Here is a 13,763-nt window from a genome sequence, read left to right on the forward strand (position 1 = left end):
TAATTGAATATTTAAACAGGTGTATTATTCTTGGTTAATCATGTTATTCAAACATTGTATCGCTAAACCGACATACTGTTGACCTATAGTTGGAGTGTTTCAAGTAGCATTGCGTTTCACAGTGTATAAAGTTTGATGGTACTTGGGTGAAAAGCTCGGTGACGTAAAATGACATATCTATACGTAGTAATGAAATAGCGTGTATTTCGCTGATTGGCTGGTATGTTTCGATATAAAAACTTAGGCTTGGTAAAAATCGTATGGCTAGTTTTCTTCATTCTCTTCGTTGCAGTTTTTGGTCTGTTTTGCCCTTCTGGCTTACTCATTATTCAATTGAAGTGAACGCTCTATTTCAGGGGTGTCAAACTCAATCGCACCAGGTTCCAAAACTCAAAACTTATTTAACGCCGCGGGCCGTAAGGATAAAACTTGATTGAACGTTTCGTGACACGAGTATATGAATTGGAACAGTCAACAAAAGAGCACCAAAGTTTTGTTTTTTTTGACGGTTTTGGCTGGGAATAAATCGATTTATTCTATCGTATGATGAGGCAACTGTTGTGCTGCTGTATAGTGCGATTTGTTATAATCTTGTTTTTGCTTGAAAAAAGTAAGTTATACTGCACAATGATCTCGCGGGCCGGAAATAGTTCAATGTATAAAATAGCATTGCGGGCCAAGTTTTATTGTAAAGCGGGCCGGATGTGGCCCGCGGGCCGGGAGTTTGACACCTATGCTCTATTTGGATGTGAAATGGTGATGAAATGGTTTCTGCAATCCACATCGCCATCCCCACAATAGAATGGGGCGCTCTGAACGACATTCCACCTATAAGAACCTTCAAAAGCGGACGTCACGTTCATTTGCTCAAGCGTTTTCAAGACTAAGCATGTACGTGCCACTTGTCTTGTACTTGATTTGCATAGTTGTGGTCTCCCCACCAACAGTTGCTTACAAACCTTTAACCTGTGTCAACCACATTACAAAAAGGGAAAATATTTTAGACCTCCGCCGGAACCATGTTTGCATAAGAAGCATGCGGCATTTCACCACGGCAAAGCAACAGTTTATAATCCTAGTCATCGCCTTATCGATATTGTCGATCCGATCGATCGATACTAGCCTAGTCACCCTTCAAGCACCCAATGTCGGCGAGTTGAAGCAGCAGAACGAGTTCACTTGGGAAACTAGGAATGAAGTTAAAAGCATCTACAGCTGACCTTCTACCACCATTACTCAAACAATCAATTAATAGAATCCTAAACAAATCCATTTTGGAGTATGGTCCGGTAACGCAAAAATTTATGTCAAATATAGATACCTTATCGAAGTGACGGGTGTCTACGGGTTCCTGTATTGTAGGATTTGGAAAACTTATATGGAAATTTAAACAAATGTTCCAATGTCCTCAAATTATTCCGCAGGGAGTCCATAATTTGTTATTACATTATCACAACGAACATCTATGCAGAGTGCAAATCAAAGTTCTTGGGATCAGTATTCATCATCGCGCAAAGTGTGCAGAAACGACATTTCAATATTACAGTCCAAAGGCTATTTGCACGCCTACAGGATTGATCTTAGTTCCGCAAAATTATTCGGAGCTCGCAGATTTGAGGGTTTTACAAACCTTCGACGGCATAAAACAATCTAACAAGTAAAAAGTCGTTCTTCAAGTTCGGAAGCCGGTGCCCTTGCATGATTTATGATGGAAAGCAATGATAATACGGCTGAAGATGTAAGTTTATCTACTCTACTTGAAGATATACATTACTTAGAATATCAGGTTGAAACACTCGTATCATCTCTTTACTTACTTGTTGCGCGTCAATATCCCGGGGAAACTTTAACCGCAATTAGCGGACAGAAAAAAGCAGCGGTCACCATAGGCGATCTTATTGTTGAAATTCAATGTCACCCAGTATCGGCAACCGTATTACGAATTGTGGTGTATAAGGGAGATCAAACTAGAGATTATGACTTCTTTAGCGTTAGACACACAATAAAAAATACCTTCTCCAATATGTTTTTGAGTGTTTTATCTTCTATTACAAATCCTGTTTTAGGCGGTACATTGCTTTTTCTACTATTCATGGCAATGTTTTGGGCCTTTGTCTTAACCATTTGGGTAATTAAGTTTTACAGTGGCCATGTAAGTCGACTTAGACTTAGCCGACTTTGCAAGACCTATCACCTATCATCGCTCGTGTCCATCAAATCCGTCAGTCAGCAGTGGAAGAAAATGTACCTCTAGGCGATGCTCCAGTAAACAGAGATGACTTAGTGGTAACACAAGCGGACCGGCATACCGATGATAATCCCAATGAATCGTTATACCCTAATTTACGTCAACATTACGCATTTTTCAAGAAGTTGTCTTGTTAAGATTACAAAATATGAAAAGCGCGCTCGTATCACCTTTCATTTCTATACTTCTTTAACAAAATAATCTAACTCACATTCTGTGATTGTGTGTTTTTCTTTTTTCTTTTATGTGTTAGGTATAAAGTATGGGTATATTGTTTTGTTTTCTTCTTTTTCTATGAATAAAAAATGTATGGTATAAGCGATTTTTTGTTTTTATTTTACTTTGGTTATGGTAGGCCTACTAGTAAAAGCCATAAAAAATTTCAAAATATTTAAAAACCCTTCACTACACAACATAGTATTAGCAAAGAGTTTTTACCGTTATTTTTTTCTATTGCATATATCAGTTCGTGTGATTTATTGTGTGTTCTCCAGCTAGATAAAATGCATTATTAAGCAAGCTGTAGGCCTATTGTCCTTGGTTAACCATGTCATTCAAACATTTAATTCCTAAACCGACATACTTGACCCAGCATAAAAGTGTTTTTAGGTGGCGTCATATACTCAGAGTATACGAAGTTGGATGGTACTTGTGGTAAAGAATGTCGGTAACGTAGAATATGTTAGATTTTTAGTCGTTACTATGAAATACCTTTGGACATGTTTATGACGCAAATAACAGTGTCTCTCTCTGATTGGCTGAATATAGCGATATAAAAACTGAGGCTTTGTGAAAGCTCCTTCTACTGTATGTAATTTATCATGCGATTCAAGTCATTAACTCTATTCAGGTTTTAAAATGGGTATGAAATTGCTTTTGATGTAATTAGGACTATATTTTGGAATATAAGTATTTGGACTTTATGAAAGTTGTGCTGACTTAAACAAACAATCATAGATATCATAAACAACGGAGTCAAAAATAAAATAAACAAGAAATTTTAAAAGAACGACTAAAGCATCCCAAAACAATTAACCTCACCATCCCCATATTCTTTTGAATTTTACCATTAGCTAATACCTGTATTAAGTAATGCAGTTTGTTTATTTCAAATTTAATCGATACTTTTAGTGTACTATTTTCTCGTATAATTGGTTTCATTTTTTTCCTTTTCGGAAATTTCAATTTGTTAAAGTTTCCATCAAAGTTTTATTTGCTACCACAAAAAAAACCCAACGTTAGATTTCTATAAAAATGGTTTTGGATCGTTATAGCAACGAAATATTTAAATAGGACAACAGGCTGAAATCGCTAAAAGATAAGAATTTGATCCGGAAAGTTTAGGCTTAGCCTACTTAGCTGAAACAGTGGTTTTTAAGCTTTTTATCTCAGAGAACTCTTTTTGGTGCTACCAACTCATTCCAATACATCTGTGGTTTATTAAAAGTAAGCAAAAGTAGGATGTTGCGATCTTCTAGATTTAAAAGTTATTTGGGGATTTTCGTACCGTACCGGTACCTCTGGACTTAGACTGCCGGATTGCAGAGTATGACCGTTTTGAGCAAAATCTTGTGTGTGCCCATCAAAGAAAAATGATAAGTGCGGGTCCTCAAAACGCTGGGACGCATCATGAGTATTGCACAATTACACAGTAGCCCTATATGTACGCAGTTTGACTAATTCAATCTCTAAATCAATTATAAATTGCATAGGCAGAAGTTCTGTCCAGGTCATTAAGTGCAAAATTACGAATTTTGGTTTATTAGAATTAGAGTGTATTAGGGTCGGATAGCCAGTGTATGAAAAAACATATTAGGCCTATCTCACAATTGAGATTCAACTTTTTTGGAAGTTTATTGGTACTTACAGTAAATCAAGTATGTTATAAAAAACATCTTAAATTGTTATCAAAAAAAGTTAAACAAGTTGCTTTACTAAAGTTCACGACTCACTAAAAATATTATGAATCTTTAGGTTATGCATATTTGAGATTATTATTTACGAATTGCGTGTGTCGTACATAGTAAAAAGTTAATTTCAGTTAAGGCTAACTTCGGGCAAGGCATCAGTCTTCAATAGTCACTGAAAAGCGCCTGTGATTTTGCTGATACAGTATATACATTTCATTAAAATAAACCTATTGTATAGGTACAGTAATTTCAAAAGCATAATCTACCACATAATTTCACACAAACTGCTTAAATTCAAGTTGGAAACTCAATCAGGATCTTACTCTAAAGCTACATTGTGATTGCCATAATATTTTAAAGTAGGTCATAATTATGAATATTTAATATTAATATAGTTTTTTTGTAGGTAATATGAATAATGGATGCATACATTAGGCAGTTAATACATTTGGCAACTACAAATGATGAAGGTAATGTGTGTTTGTATACTTATATAGCAATAATTTATTTACTCAGTGACTAGAAGCACGCAAACTGCGCATCTCTTTTTATTTTCTTGCCATGTACTGTGCCTTCTTTACAATATTACACAACAAGAAAATGACAAATTGGTGTCTTCTTTTAACAGTGTTAATTTTTGATAATTCATATTGTAATGATTTTCATCAACAATTTTGGCAAGTATACAATAAAAATAGTTAGAGGACGACCGTGTGTCCGTTTTTTTAAACACTTTTTCATGTTTAACTAAAATATGTGTTAACTTTTAATCTCATTGCATGTATAAAATAATAATATTTTAGTACAAAAGACGTTTTAAGGAAGTCGAAAATTTTACTATAATGTGTTGCAAGTCATCCCCACCCTAACTTGCCTAGAACCAACAATATTCATTTCTTTGTTGGATATTTTATGCCAATTGTCACTTTTATAGATAAAGGACTTCGGTTGATTGTGCAAGCATACAATGCATTGAAAGCAGCATACAACAATTCCAAACATGAGCCGTACCATTCTTGTGGAGTGGACTTGTATGTTCAATGTGCTGAAGTTGCTTTTAACGTAAGAAAGTTAGCTTTCAATTCAACTGTGCTAAACTTTGGTTATTTTGTTTATTGTTTTAAACATTATTTCTCAACTAGGAGTATTGTACACCACAGGGTGTACAAGAATTGTTTAAAGTTATACTACCATAGAATAGGCGTTCCCAATACCAGTCGAAAAACCAATTCCAATATCTCCAGGCGCCAGCCTATTTTCCAACAGCAAAGTTTCACATAGTAGATCAATGCTAAGTAGTTGATGAACTACCAATGATACGGATTCCAGTTTATTACTATATAACGATTGTTTCACTTCTGGGTCATAATGGTTGACTTTCCACATCCAGTTTTATTTCATCTGTCTTGCTTTACTTTTATTGACACAAAAATTTGGTATGGTTGCAAGTTTCTATGCCGCACTTTGTCTTTGTCCTAAAGGTCATCCCCTGTTTCCTAAAGCGACTCATACACAGTTTGTGCCGGAAAGGTTTGAAATAAATGAGAAAGATATAAAGGACTCAATGCTTTATTGCAAGTTATATCACACTGTTCTACACAGATGTTAAATCAATGTAAAATTGTCTGGTTAACATTTTGCTGACAGGAACGAAGAAACCAGACGCTAAAGATAAGCTCACTACATGTGGTATGACCTTCTTACCTGATGTATTTTGTCAGGATTTTGGTTGTAGACCGAACACATGTTTCGCATTGGCTGTCTCAACTTTGGTGTGGAACTTTCCTTTTTTTGCTGGTAAATTCAAAAAAGTTTTTATGTTATTTACTAATGGAGAAGGTTTTAGGGTGGAGATCAAAAACCTAACTTAAGTGCTAACCGAAACTTAAACTGCAAGTCGTTACTCAAATCTACATGAAAAACTCAACTCAACAATTTTGATTATTATTTCCACTCAGAATTGACGCAAATTACTGAGGCAAATATTTTGGTGACTTGAGTACTGAGTTTCAATAGTTATGTCAAGTAAAAGTTTTCTTAAGCCTATATATAACTTGAAATGTGTTGAAAATGAAAGATTGGTGTTTTAAATAAGCGACTTAGCTTGTTTCAGACAAAATTTATGCTTCCTGGCTGATTCTATTTCTAGCCAGACTACTTAGATCCATCATGTGGACATGCACGATAGATAGGTTTTTATACAAAGCCTGAAGTGATATTAAGGATTGATATTACATGCTTACTGTATGTCAAATAAAAGCATAGCACAAAATACCAAATTCCAAACGTGGGATATTTTTCCTTTGGTCGCTAAACGTGTTTTACCGTAAGTGTAACCGACGAAAGTTTTGCTCTCTCCCTTCCAAACTACACACCAATGTGCTTTAAAACATCCATATTTATTACAAAATTCAGTGAATTTGTCTATTATTTAAAATCATTACTTTTTTTTCGACAACTCGGCCTATGTGCAATGCACGATACTACAATGTGTTTATCTCTGTTTCGAATGTATACTTTCTTGTTGTCTTCATGACTAATCAAGCAAGAGGAATTCTATTGTGTGAAGATGCGCTAAAAGCGTGAGCCAATCACAAACACAACTCAAGTAAGTGCACATTGAGTTTAGTTTTTGAGTAAATTCTGCAAGCGTCAACGTCCGTCAACAGAAGAGTGATCAATTTCTCCGTGACTGTGCTTAGTAGAGTCGGTGGAGAGGTTGTTGCACTTTGATTACAAGTTGCATCACACTGTAAAAGTTTGTCAACGCAGTCTGACAAAAAGCTTGAGCAATTTTTCCACATGTAAGGTGTGATGGAGGTTGAAAGAAGTTCTACTTGTCAGATTTTTCCTGCGTCATTTAAAAACTGAAGCATAGTATCCTTGCCTGGCGGTTCGTTGTAGAGGCAGATATGTTCTTCAATGAACGGGAAAACTTGGTAGGATTAATACACAGTTTTTTGGAAATCATGTTGACATGTTGGCAGCGTATGTGACACTTCCTGTCTTACTGTTCCTTCGTTAAACTCCTGGTTGGTTTGTGAAACTACGGCAAGCTTAAAGTTCCAGTAGGTCTACTGAGACCAATTTCAGTGATCCATTTGTCAATTCAATTACAAACCTTGGGATATCATCGTCACCTCCTTCAGAATCTAAACTACTCTGAGCTGTAGTCATTGCTATCACTTAATTAAACAGTGTGGACCGTTGAGTAGTAATTACTACTACTGCAGCTTACGTTACATACACAAAAACGCACATAATAGAACACTAATGACATTAGTCATTAGTCATTGTCTACAAAGTTGATGGTGGCTAAACCGTGCTAACTCAAGTTTATTTTAAAATAAAAAATAAAATGTAGATTGGCACTGTGAAGATTAACTTTGATTTTGATTTTTCTGCACGAGCTTTCACAAAAATTAGCAAGCTTATGTTTGCAAAATGTCGTGTAGAAGAATCAAAAATAAAGTTAACCTTCAGATTTCTAATCTAAATTTTGTTTTTTATTTTACTAATAGTATTTTAATACCATCAGATCTGCACAAATATTTCATGAGAATAAGGGCTAATTATGAAAATTAGCACATACGAAAGCTATACAACGTTTACTTTTATAAAAGTTTATCAAAGCTCAAATCGGGCACGTCACTAGAAAAAGAAGAAATTTATTAAAAAATCACATAAATTTACTTTTCATTTGTTATACTTTTTGAAAATTGAAGTTATGTGGCTTAAAATAATTAAATTAATCTAATGAATGAAAACAATTTCCAATCAAATATAACAAACACTTGGTCTTGAGTTGTATCAAAAATAGGTGTATAGATGTGAAAGATATTTGTTCTTTTAATTTATTCTTCATTCTTCTTATCAGATAATGAAACAAAGTATCAGCCAGGACTGTCTCCGTATGTATTTTAATGGAGTCCCTTTGAATAATCAGTTTTTATGTAGAGCATATCTTTGTCAAGCTCAATTACTTGCACCTTCATCAGTCGAAGAAGAGGTAGCAATTTTTTTCTTTTTAACTTTCAGTTAACACTTCATGCTTTTGTTATAACGTATATCTATTGATTTGTTTATCTTTTGTATGAGGATTGTTAACACATGTTTAATTTATAGGAGAAATTTTCGACAGCGGTTTTGTATTTGCTAAAGGCTGTCAATTTTGCTAAGGACAAAACAAGATACCATTTTTTGGTATACAATGCTTCTGTTTTATATTATCAAATGGCAAGGCCATTTTTGCGACCTGGACATAGACATATTTTGCACAGAAGTTTGCAAGAAATTGTAAAAGCACTTGATGATGTCGATGATACTGCTTATGAATGGAGGGCAACTTTGATGATGTAAGATCTGTTATCGTGATTATTGCAATATTTTTTTTTTTTTTTATTATTTGTGGTTTGCTTAAACTTTGTAGCTTGTAACATTTGCAAGTAAACACAAGTCTGTGAAGTTTGTTGAGAAGTTTTTTGTAGCTGATTTTTCTGGCTTCAAGTATTTTTCATTTCAGTCCTCAGTTAACTTGGACTGTTAAAGTAAATATTTGCTTGGTGGTGATCATTGCTCTTAATATGAGGTTTTACTGTAAAACCTTGTGCATACATTGTAACTTAAGGTTATGCTACTTCAAGTTGCATTTTTCAGGTATGCTGCTGCAATTCTTAAACAAAAATAAATTATCACTGGAAGCAAGAGCACTAATTACATTTTTATAGAGTGTACCAGTATATACTGAAACAAAGCAAATAACAATTGGGTCATTCCATACCAAATCAACCGAAAAAAATGAACACCTGATTTCAGATTTTCTTTTTTTAATGTATGATTAAGAGTTTCAGAATAGAAACAAAACAAAAAAACTTCAGCATTCTAGCTCAATTACCTTTTTAGATATAGACATGTCAAATTTTGAATTTTTTGCCTCCAGAGGGAGCTCATTTTTAATTTTTTTTTGCTTTAAGCATCCACAGCTTCTTCAGTAAAAAGCTAAAAATAGTAGTTTTTAGTTCTTGTTTATGCTCTCTATATTTAATTTAATATTATAACAACAGTGCTTCTCCTTGAAAATGATTGATTTAATGCTAAATGTTCCAAGGCTCGGATTTTAGCGAGAGCATCTTGATAAACTTTTTCTGATTTTGAATGTTTTACGTAGATATCATACATTCTATTTTAGCTTTAACTTCTTGTGATCAATCTGAAACTCAAACATTATGTTAATTTCTATGAGTATAATTTTTATTTTTTTGTAACCAATTAGGAAACACTGTGTTTCTTTCAACAGCTTGGTATATCAAGTAGAGTAAAATAAATGATTATTTTATGCTTTTATAGTTGTCAACATTTGTGAGCTTTTATACAGAGCCGAATTTTCTTGACACCAGTAATTAGCACTTTGGTTGCAAAAAAAACTTTCTACCACAGTGCCAGACTTAAAATACTATATATATATATATATAATATCATTTATAAAATTCACTGTTGTAGCATACTACATAAAACATATTTGGATATATCCATACTCTATTGCCAAGGTACAATTACTGCTTATAAATAAATATTCATTATTTGACTTTAATACAGCTTTATTCCCCTTTTCCTTTCATTTACCATTTTATTTTGTTACGTCATTAAGTATTTTGTGATTGCTTGAAAGCATGTAGATATTTCTTCAAAATTGCGATTGTTGTTTCCAAGCATACCTTTACCTAGCAATTTTGAAATATTTTTTTCCATTTCACAGTACACCTGAAGAAGCAAGCTTATGTTTGCGAAAGCTTGTGTCGGAAAATATAAAGTTAACTTTAGAGTGCCACACTATATCCTGTTTTTAATTTTACTTCGATTTCATTAGAAGGCTTTTAATAGTATGAACGCTGCTGCATTCAGCCTATCAATTGCTCTTGTGAGGGCTGCTGTTAGAATGACGAAACTCATACGATTTTGCAAACTCACAAAATTTAAACAACCTATACTGTGGACGTTGTCGGAGAACAGCTCTTCTAGTTTCCTGTGATGGGTGAAAATGGACATCAAATAATTGATCACGTTTTTGGTGATGGTGTTGTGTCCCAGGAAAGCTCATTTGATGTATCTGGAAAACTAATCAATTACTAGCAGACTGTATAAATGGTTATCAAATTGAAGTATATCAGTTGCAACTTTTTGCCTAGGATAGTTAGGAAGGTTTGAACTGATCATCGGTTTTGTATGGGTACGATGGTGTTTTGTGCAAACAGGGAAGATCGTCACGAAAGCCTTGCCTTCTTTATTTAGTCCAGGCAACCATACATTGGATCTTGCAAGTGCCTGACTTTTAAGAATATCTTGGCAACCTTCGTGAATTTTGGACATTATCTCGTTGTGTAAAACCGGAGGAATGTAAAGGTGCTTGCCTCGTAATATCAGCCCTTTTCCAATTGACAGCTCAGTCTAAATCCATTTTAACGAAACCACTTTATAACAAACCTTCAACAGCCTTTCAGTTTTTCAAAACTTCACTGCCTGCTGAGCATTGGCTGAAAGTGCCTTCTGAATTTCTCCCAGTCGTTTAATTGACGATGGTAAGAACTTGTTCGCGGCATTGACATGCAAGTCAATTTCTTGTGAAAATCGGTGGTCTTCTGCCATACTTACAAACAAAACCTTTGAATCCTTGGAAGCAGCTCTTCCAGGTTTCTGCTTCCCAGAAGACTAAGGCAGGGATGTCCAACCTGCGGCCCGCCTGAGATTTTTGTGCGGCCCGCTAGTCATTTTCACTCCGAATACTTTGATGACTGATATTGTTAAAGTAGTTAATTTCATCAATTTTTCTTGAAAATTAATAGTTTCTGCGGCCCATTGAATTATTTCAAGTGACAATGCGGCCCACTATAATAAAAGGTTGGACATCCCTGGACTAAGGAGTGGCTTGTGATCCGTTGTTACGGAGAAGAACATACCAATAAAGTAGTTGCGAAATCTTTCACAGACCGATGTGGACGCTAGGGCCTCATTCTTCGTCTGAGCATAACGTTTCTCAGTGTCTAACATTGCTTGAGAAGTATATACTGGTGGTAAAAGATCATCCCCCATCATCTGATAGAGAACAACCCCTAGTCATAATGAACTAAGACAGGAGGATAAGTAAAGTAATCCTTTTATTAACCCTAAAGCATGATCACTGGTCATTTTCACTAGTCTATTGCCATGACTGATCTTTGCATAGGATTTTCAGAATTGGAGAAGTCATTTCTCAGAGGTTTGGAATGAACTTTTGCAACTGGTTGGCCATGCCCAGAAGTCGACGAACAAGTCCATCCAGAACTGTTGATATTTTGCCGTTGGCTCCGGAGAAGAAGATATTCCGAAAGGATGTCTGTTAAAACAAAATAGTGCATAGGTCATGATAAATTTAGAGTCTTTCACAAGTGGTATCTGCCAAAACCTTAAATTCGCACCAAGCTTAGTGAAGACTTTCGCTCCAGTGAGTTTCCTCAAAATTTTGTTGACAGTAGGTAGGCAGTGTCGCTTGTGGCAGATGCTTTTGTTCAAGTGAGTAAAGTCAATACATATTCTGATATTATTCTGTTTTGTAGAACTACCATTGGTAAACAACTGAACACCATTTTGTTGAGTCACTTTCTTCATATCTCTCAGGCGTTCCATCTTTTGGAGTTCCTCCTTCATCGCTTGTTGTATGGGGATCGGTGCACGCCGATGTTGACACAGGCAGAATGGTTTTGCTTGAGGTTTAAACTGTATTCGGTAATCGTCCAAAATCTGAGAAAGGCAATGTAAAATGCTTGGTATAATTTTTTATGTGACTGATGGGCATAGTTAACGTGGTCGATTGCATACAAGGTTTTGACGGCAGGCTATCCCAAGAGTGGTTGTTTGAGAATTTTGATGACAAAGATGTCTTGCGCTTTGAAAGCATCTTTTAACCATAGCTTTGCATGGAACTTCCTTTTAATCATGAGCTTGATGTTGCTTGGACCTGCCAGCATCTGATCAACCGGATTCACGACCACATCAACAATGGAATCAAATTCGTTTTCCCGGATCACTGTGTTATCGGAACTTGTGTCAATATGGAACTGAAAAGAAACATTGTTAATAGAAACCTCTGACTTCAGGGCATCCTCTATGACAGCATCAACATGCATTCTCCCAAGAAACAAGGGTTTGTGGTGTCTATTCATGAGCTTTACCATATTGATACTACATTTCTTTGCCATGCATACTTGACAGAAGTGTCCTTCTTTTCCACAGGTAAAACATATTGTGCTTCTCACTGGGAATTCATTGATGTTTTACTTTATTACCACACCACAGGCAATTGGAGGCGTTGCCTCTCGACGATTGGTTTCTTTTTGTGGAATGCATGGCTTGTTGTGTTGATCGTCTGGGTGTTTCACAAATATTATCGACCTCCAAGTTTCTTTCCGGCTTACAGAGAGAAGTTGCGAACAATCTTAATTGCATTTTCCAATGTCAGATTTGAGTGTATTTGCAAGCGTTCTGATAGACTTGAGTCTAAAATGGCTACTACAATTCTATCCCGAAACATCTCGTCATGAAGGGCTCCATAATTACAACTTTCTGAAAGTGTGTGCAAAGAAGTAATGTATTCTTCCAATGGTTCGTGGGACCATTGCATTTGTCTGATAAAAATATTTATAAATACTGTTACTACGCAGATTGAAATATTGATCTAAGTGCTCTTTTAAGGCTATGTATGTACCCAGGTCCTCGTAAAATAGATGAAACAAAGACAAAATTTTGTCACCCTTTCTTCCAGAAAGATATAGCAAAAGGTTAACCTGTTTCTCTTCTGACTCATCACAATGTTTTGTTGCTTGCCCATACCTTTCCAATCAACGAATCTACTTGTTTCATTCGTTTGACGCATTGAAAATTCAAATTGAAGCATTCATGTGAAAAGACATTTATTTCTGAGTGGCCGAGTTCTACTTCTGACACCATGTAACATTTGTCACGTCGCACTCAAGTATTGCACACAACTAGCTTTATTAATGCTCAAAGGCTCTCTGCCCTTCAAACACGTGCGTCGTTTATATATAGAGGTGAATCTTGTACCCATAGAAATCACACACACATAAACACACATAAATGTTCTATTACTCATGTCATAGAATTGTTAAATTTTTCTTTTTCATGCTAATTACATAGCTAACCTTTTGCAGAGGTCAGTGTTTACTAACGTTATGACTTAATCATTCCTTCATATCTTGCCATTAGCCGTAGAATTGGTTTCAAAAACAGTTTGGTTGACATTTACATCAATCAACTTACACCAACTGATGTAATTGATGTGTGATGATTCCTGGTTTTGGCCACCATTAAATATGTTGACAGGCACTAGCAGTTAATTACAACATCGGCTTGTTTGGTCGTATGCTCTTGTCCTTCTGATGTAAAATTGCTTTAACAAATATTAATTTATTGCATTAATACTGTTAAGAAATATTTATTTATATATCATATCAAATATGCAGTTTAACTTTTAAAGCACAGTTAAGTTACATGTGTTATTGGTAGAGCCATTTTTATTTTGACCTAAAAAAATTTTTTTTTGACTTTATTTTTAT

At 35.1% G+C, this 13,763-nt stretch overlaps 1 protein-coding gene across 4 annotated transcripts in view; it reads left to right on the top strand.

Annotated features, from left to right (window-relative positions):
* The first annotated feature begins 3,553 nt into the window (after window positions 1–3,553).
* LOC143450844 (cilia- and flagella-associated protein 46-like) overlaps window positions 3,554–13,763 on the top strand; it is a 143,706-nt gene continuing 133,496 nt past the window's right edge. For all 4 annotated transcript variants that reach the window (XM_076951574.1, XM_076951575.1, XM_076951576.1 and 1 more), the window contains exons 1-5: window positions 3,554–3,694; window positions 4,565–4,628; window positions 5,093–5,220; window positions 8,036–8,167; window positions 8,284–8,513. In XM_076951574.1, coding sequence (XP_076807689.1) covers window positions 4,577–4,628; window positions 5,093–5,220; window positions 8,036–8,167; window positions 8,284–8,513 — 542 coding nt within the window. In that variant the 5' untranslated portion in view covers window positions 3,554–3,694; window positions 4,565–4,576. The remainder of the gene's footprint in view (window positions 3,695–4,564; window positions 4,629–5,092; window positions 5,221–8,035; window positions 8,168–8,283; window positions 8,514–13,763) is intronic.

This window comes from Clavelina lepadiformis, chromosome 3 (assembly GCF_947623445.1).
Source record: "Clavelina lepadiformis chromosome 3, kaClaLepa1.1, whole genome shotgun sequence".
NCBI lineage: Eukaryota > Metazoa > Chordata > Ascidiacea > Aplousobranchia > Clavelinidae > Clavelina > Clavelina lepadiformis.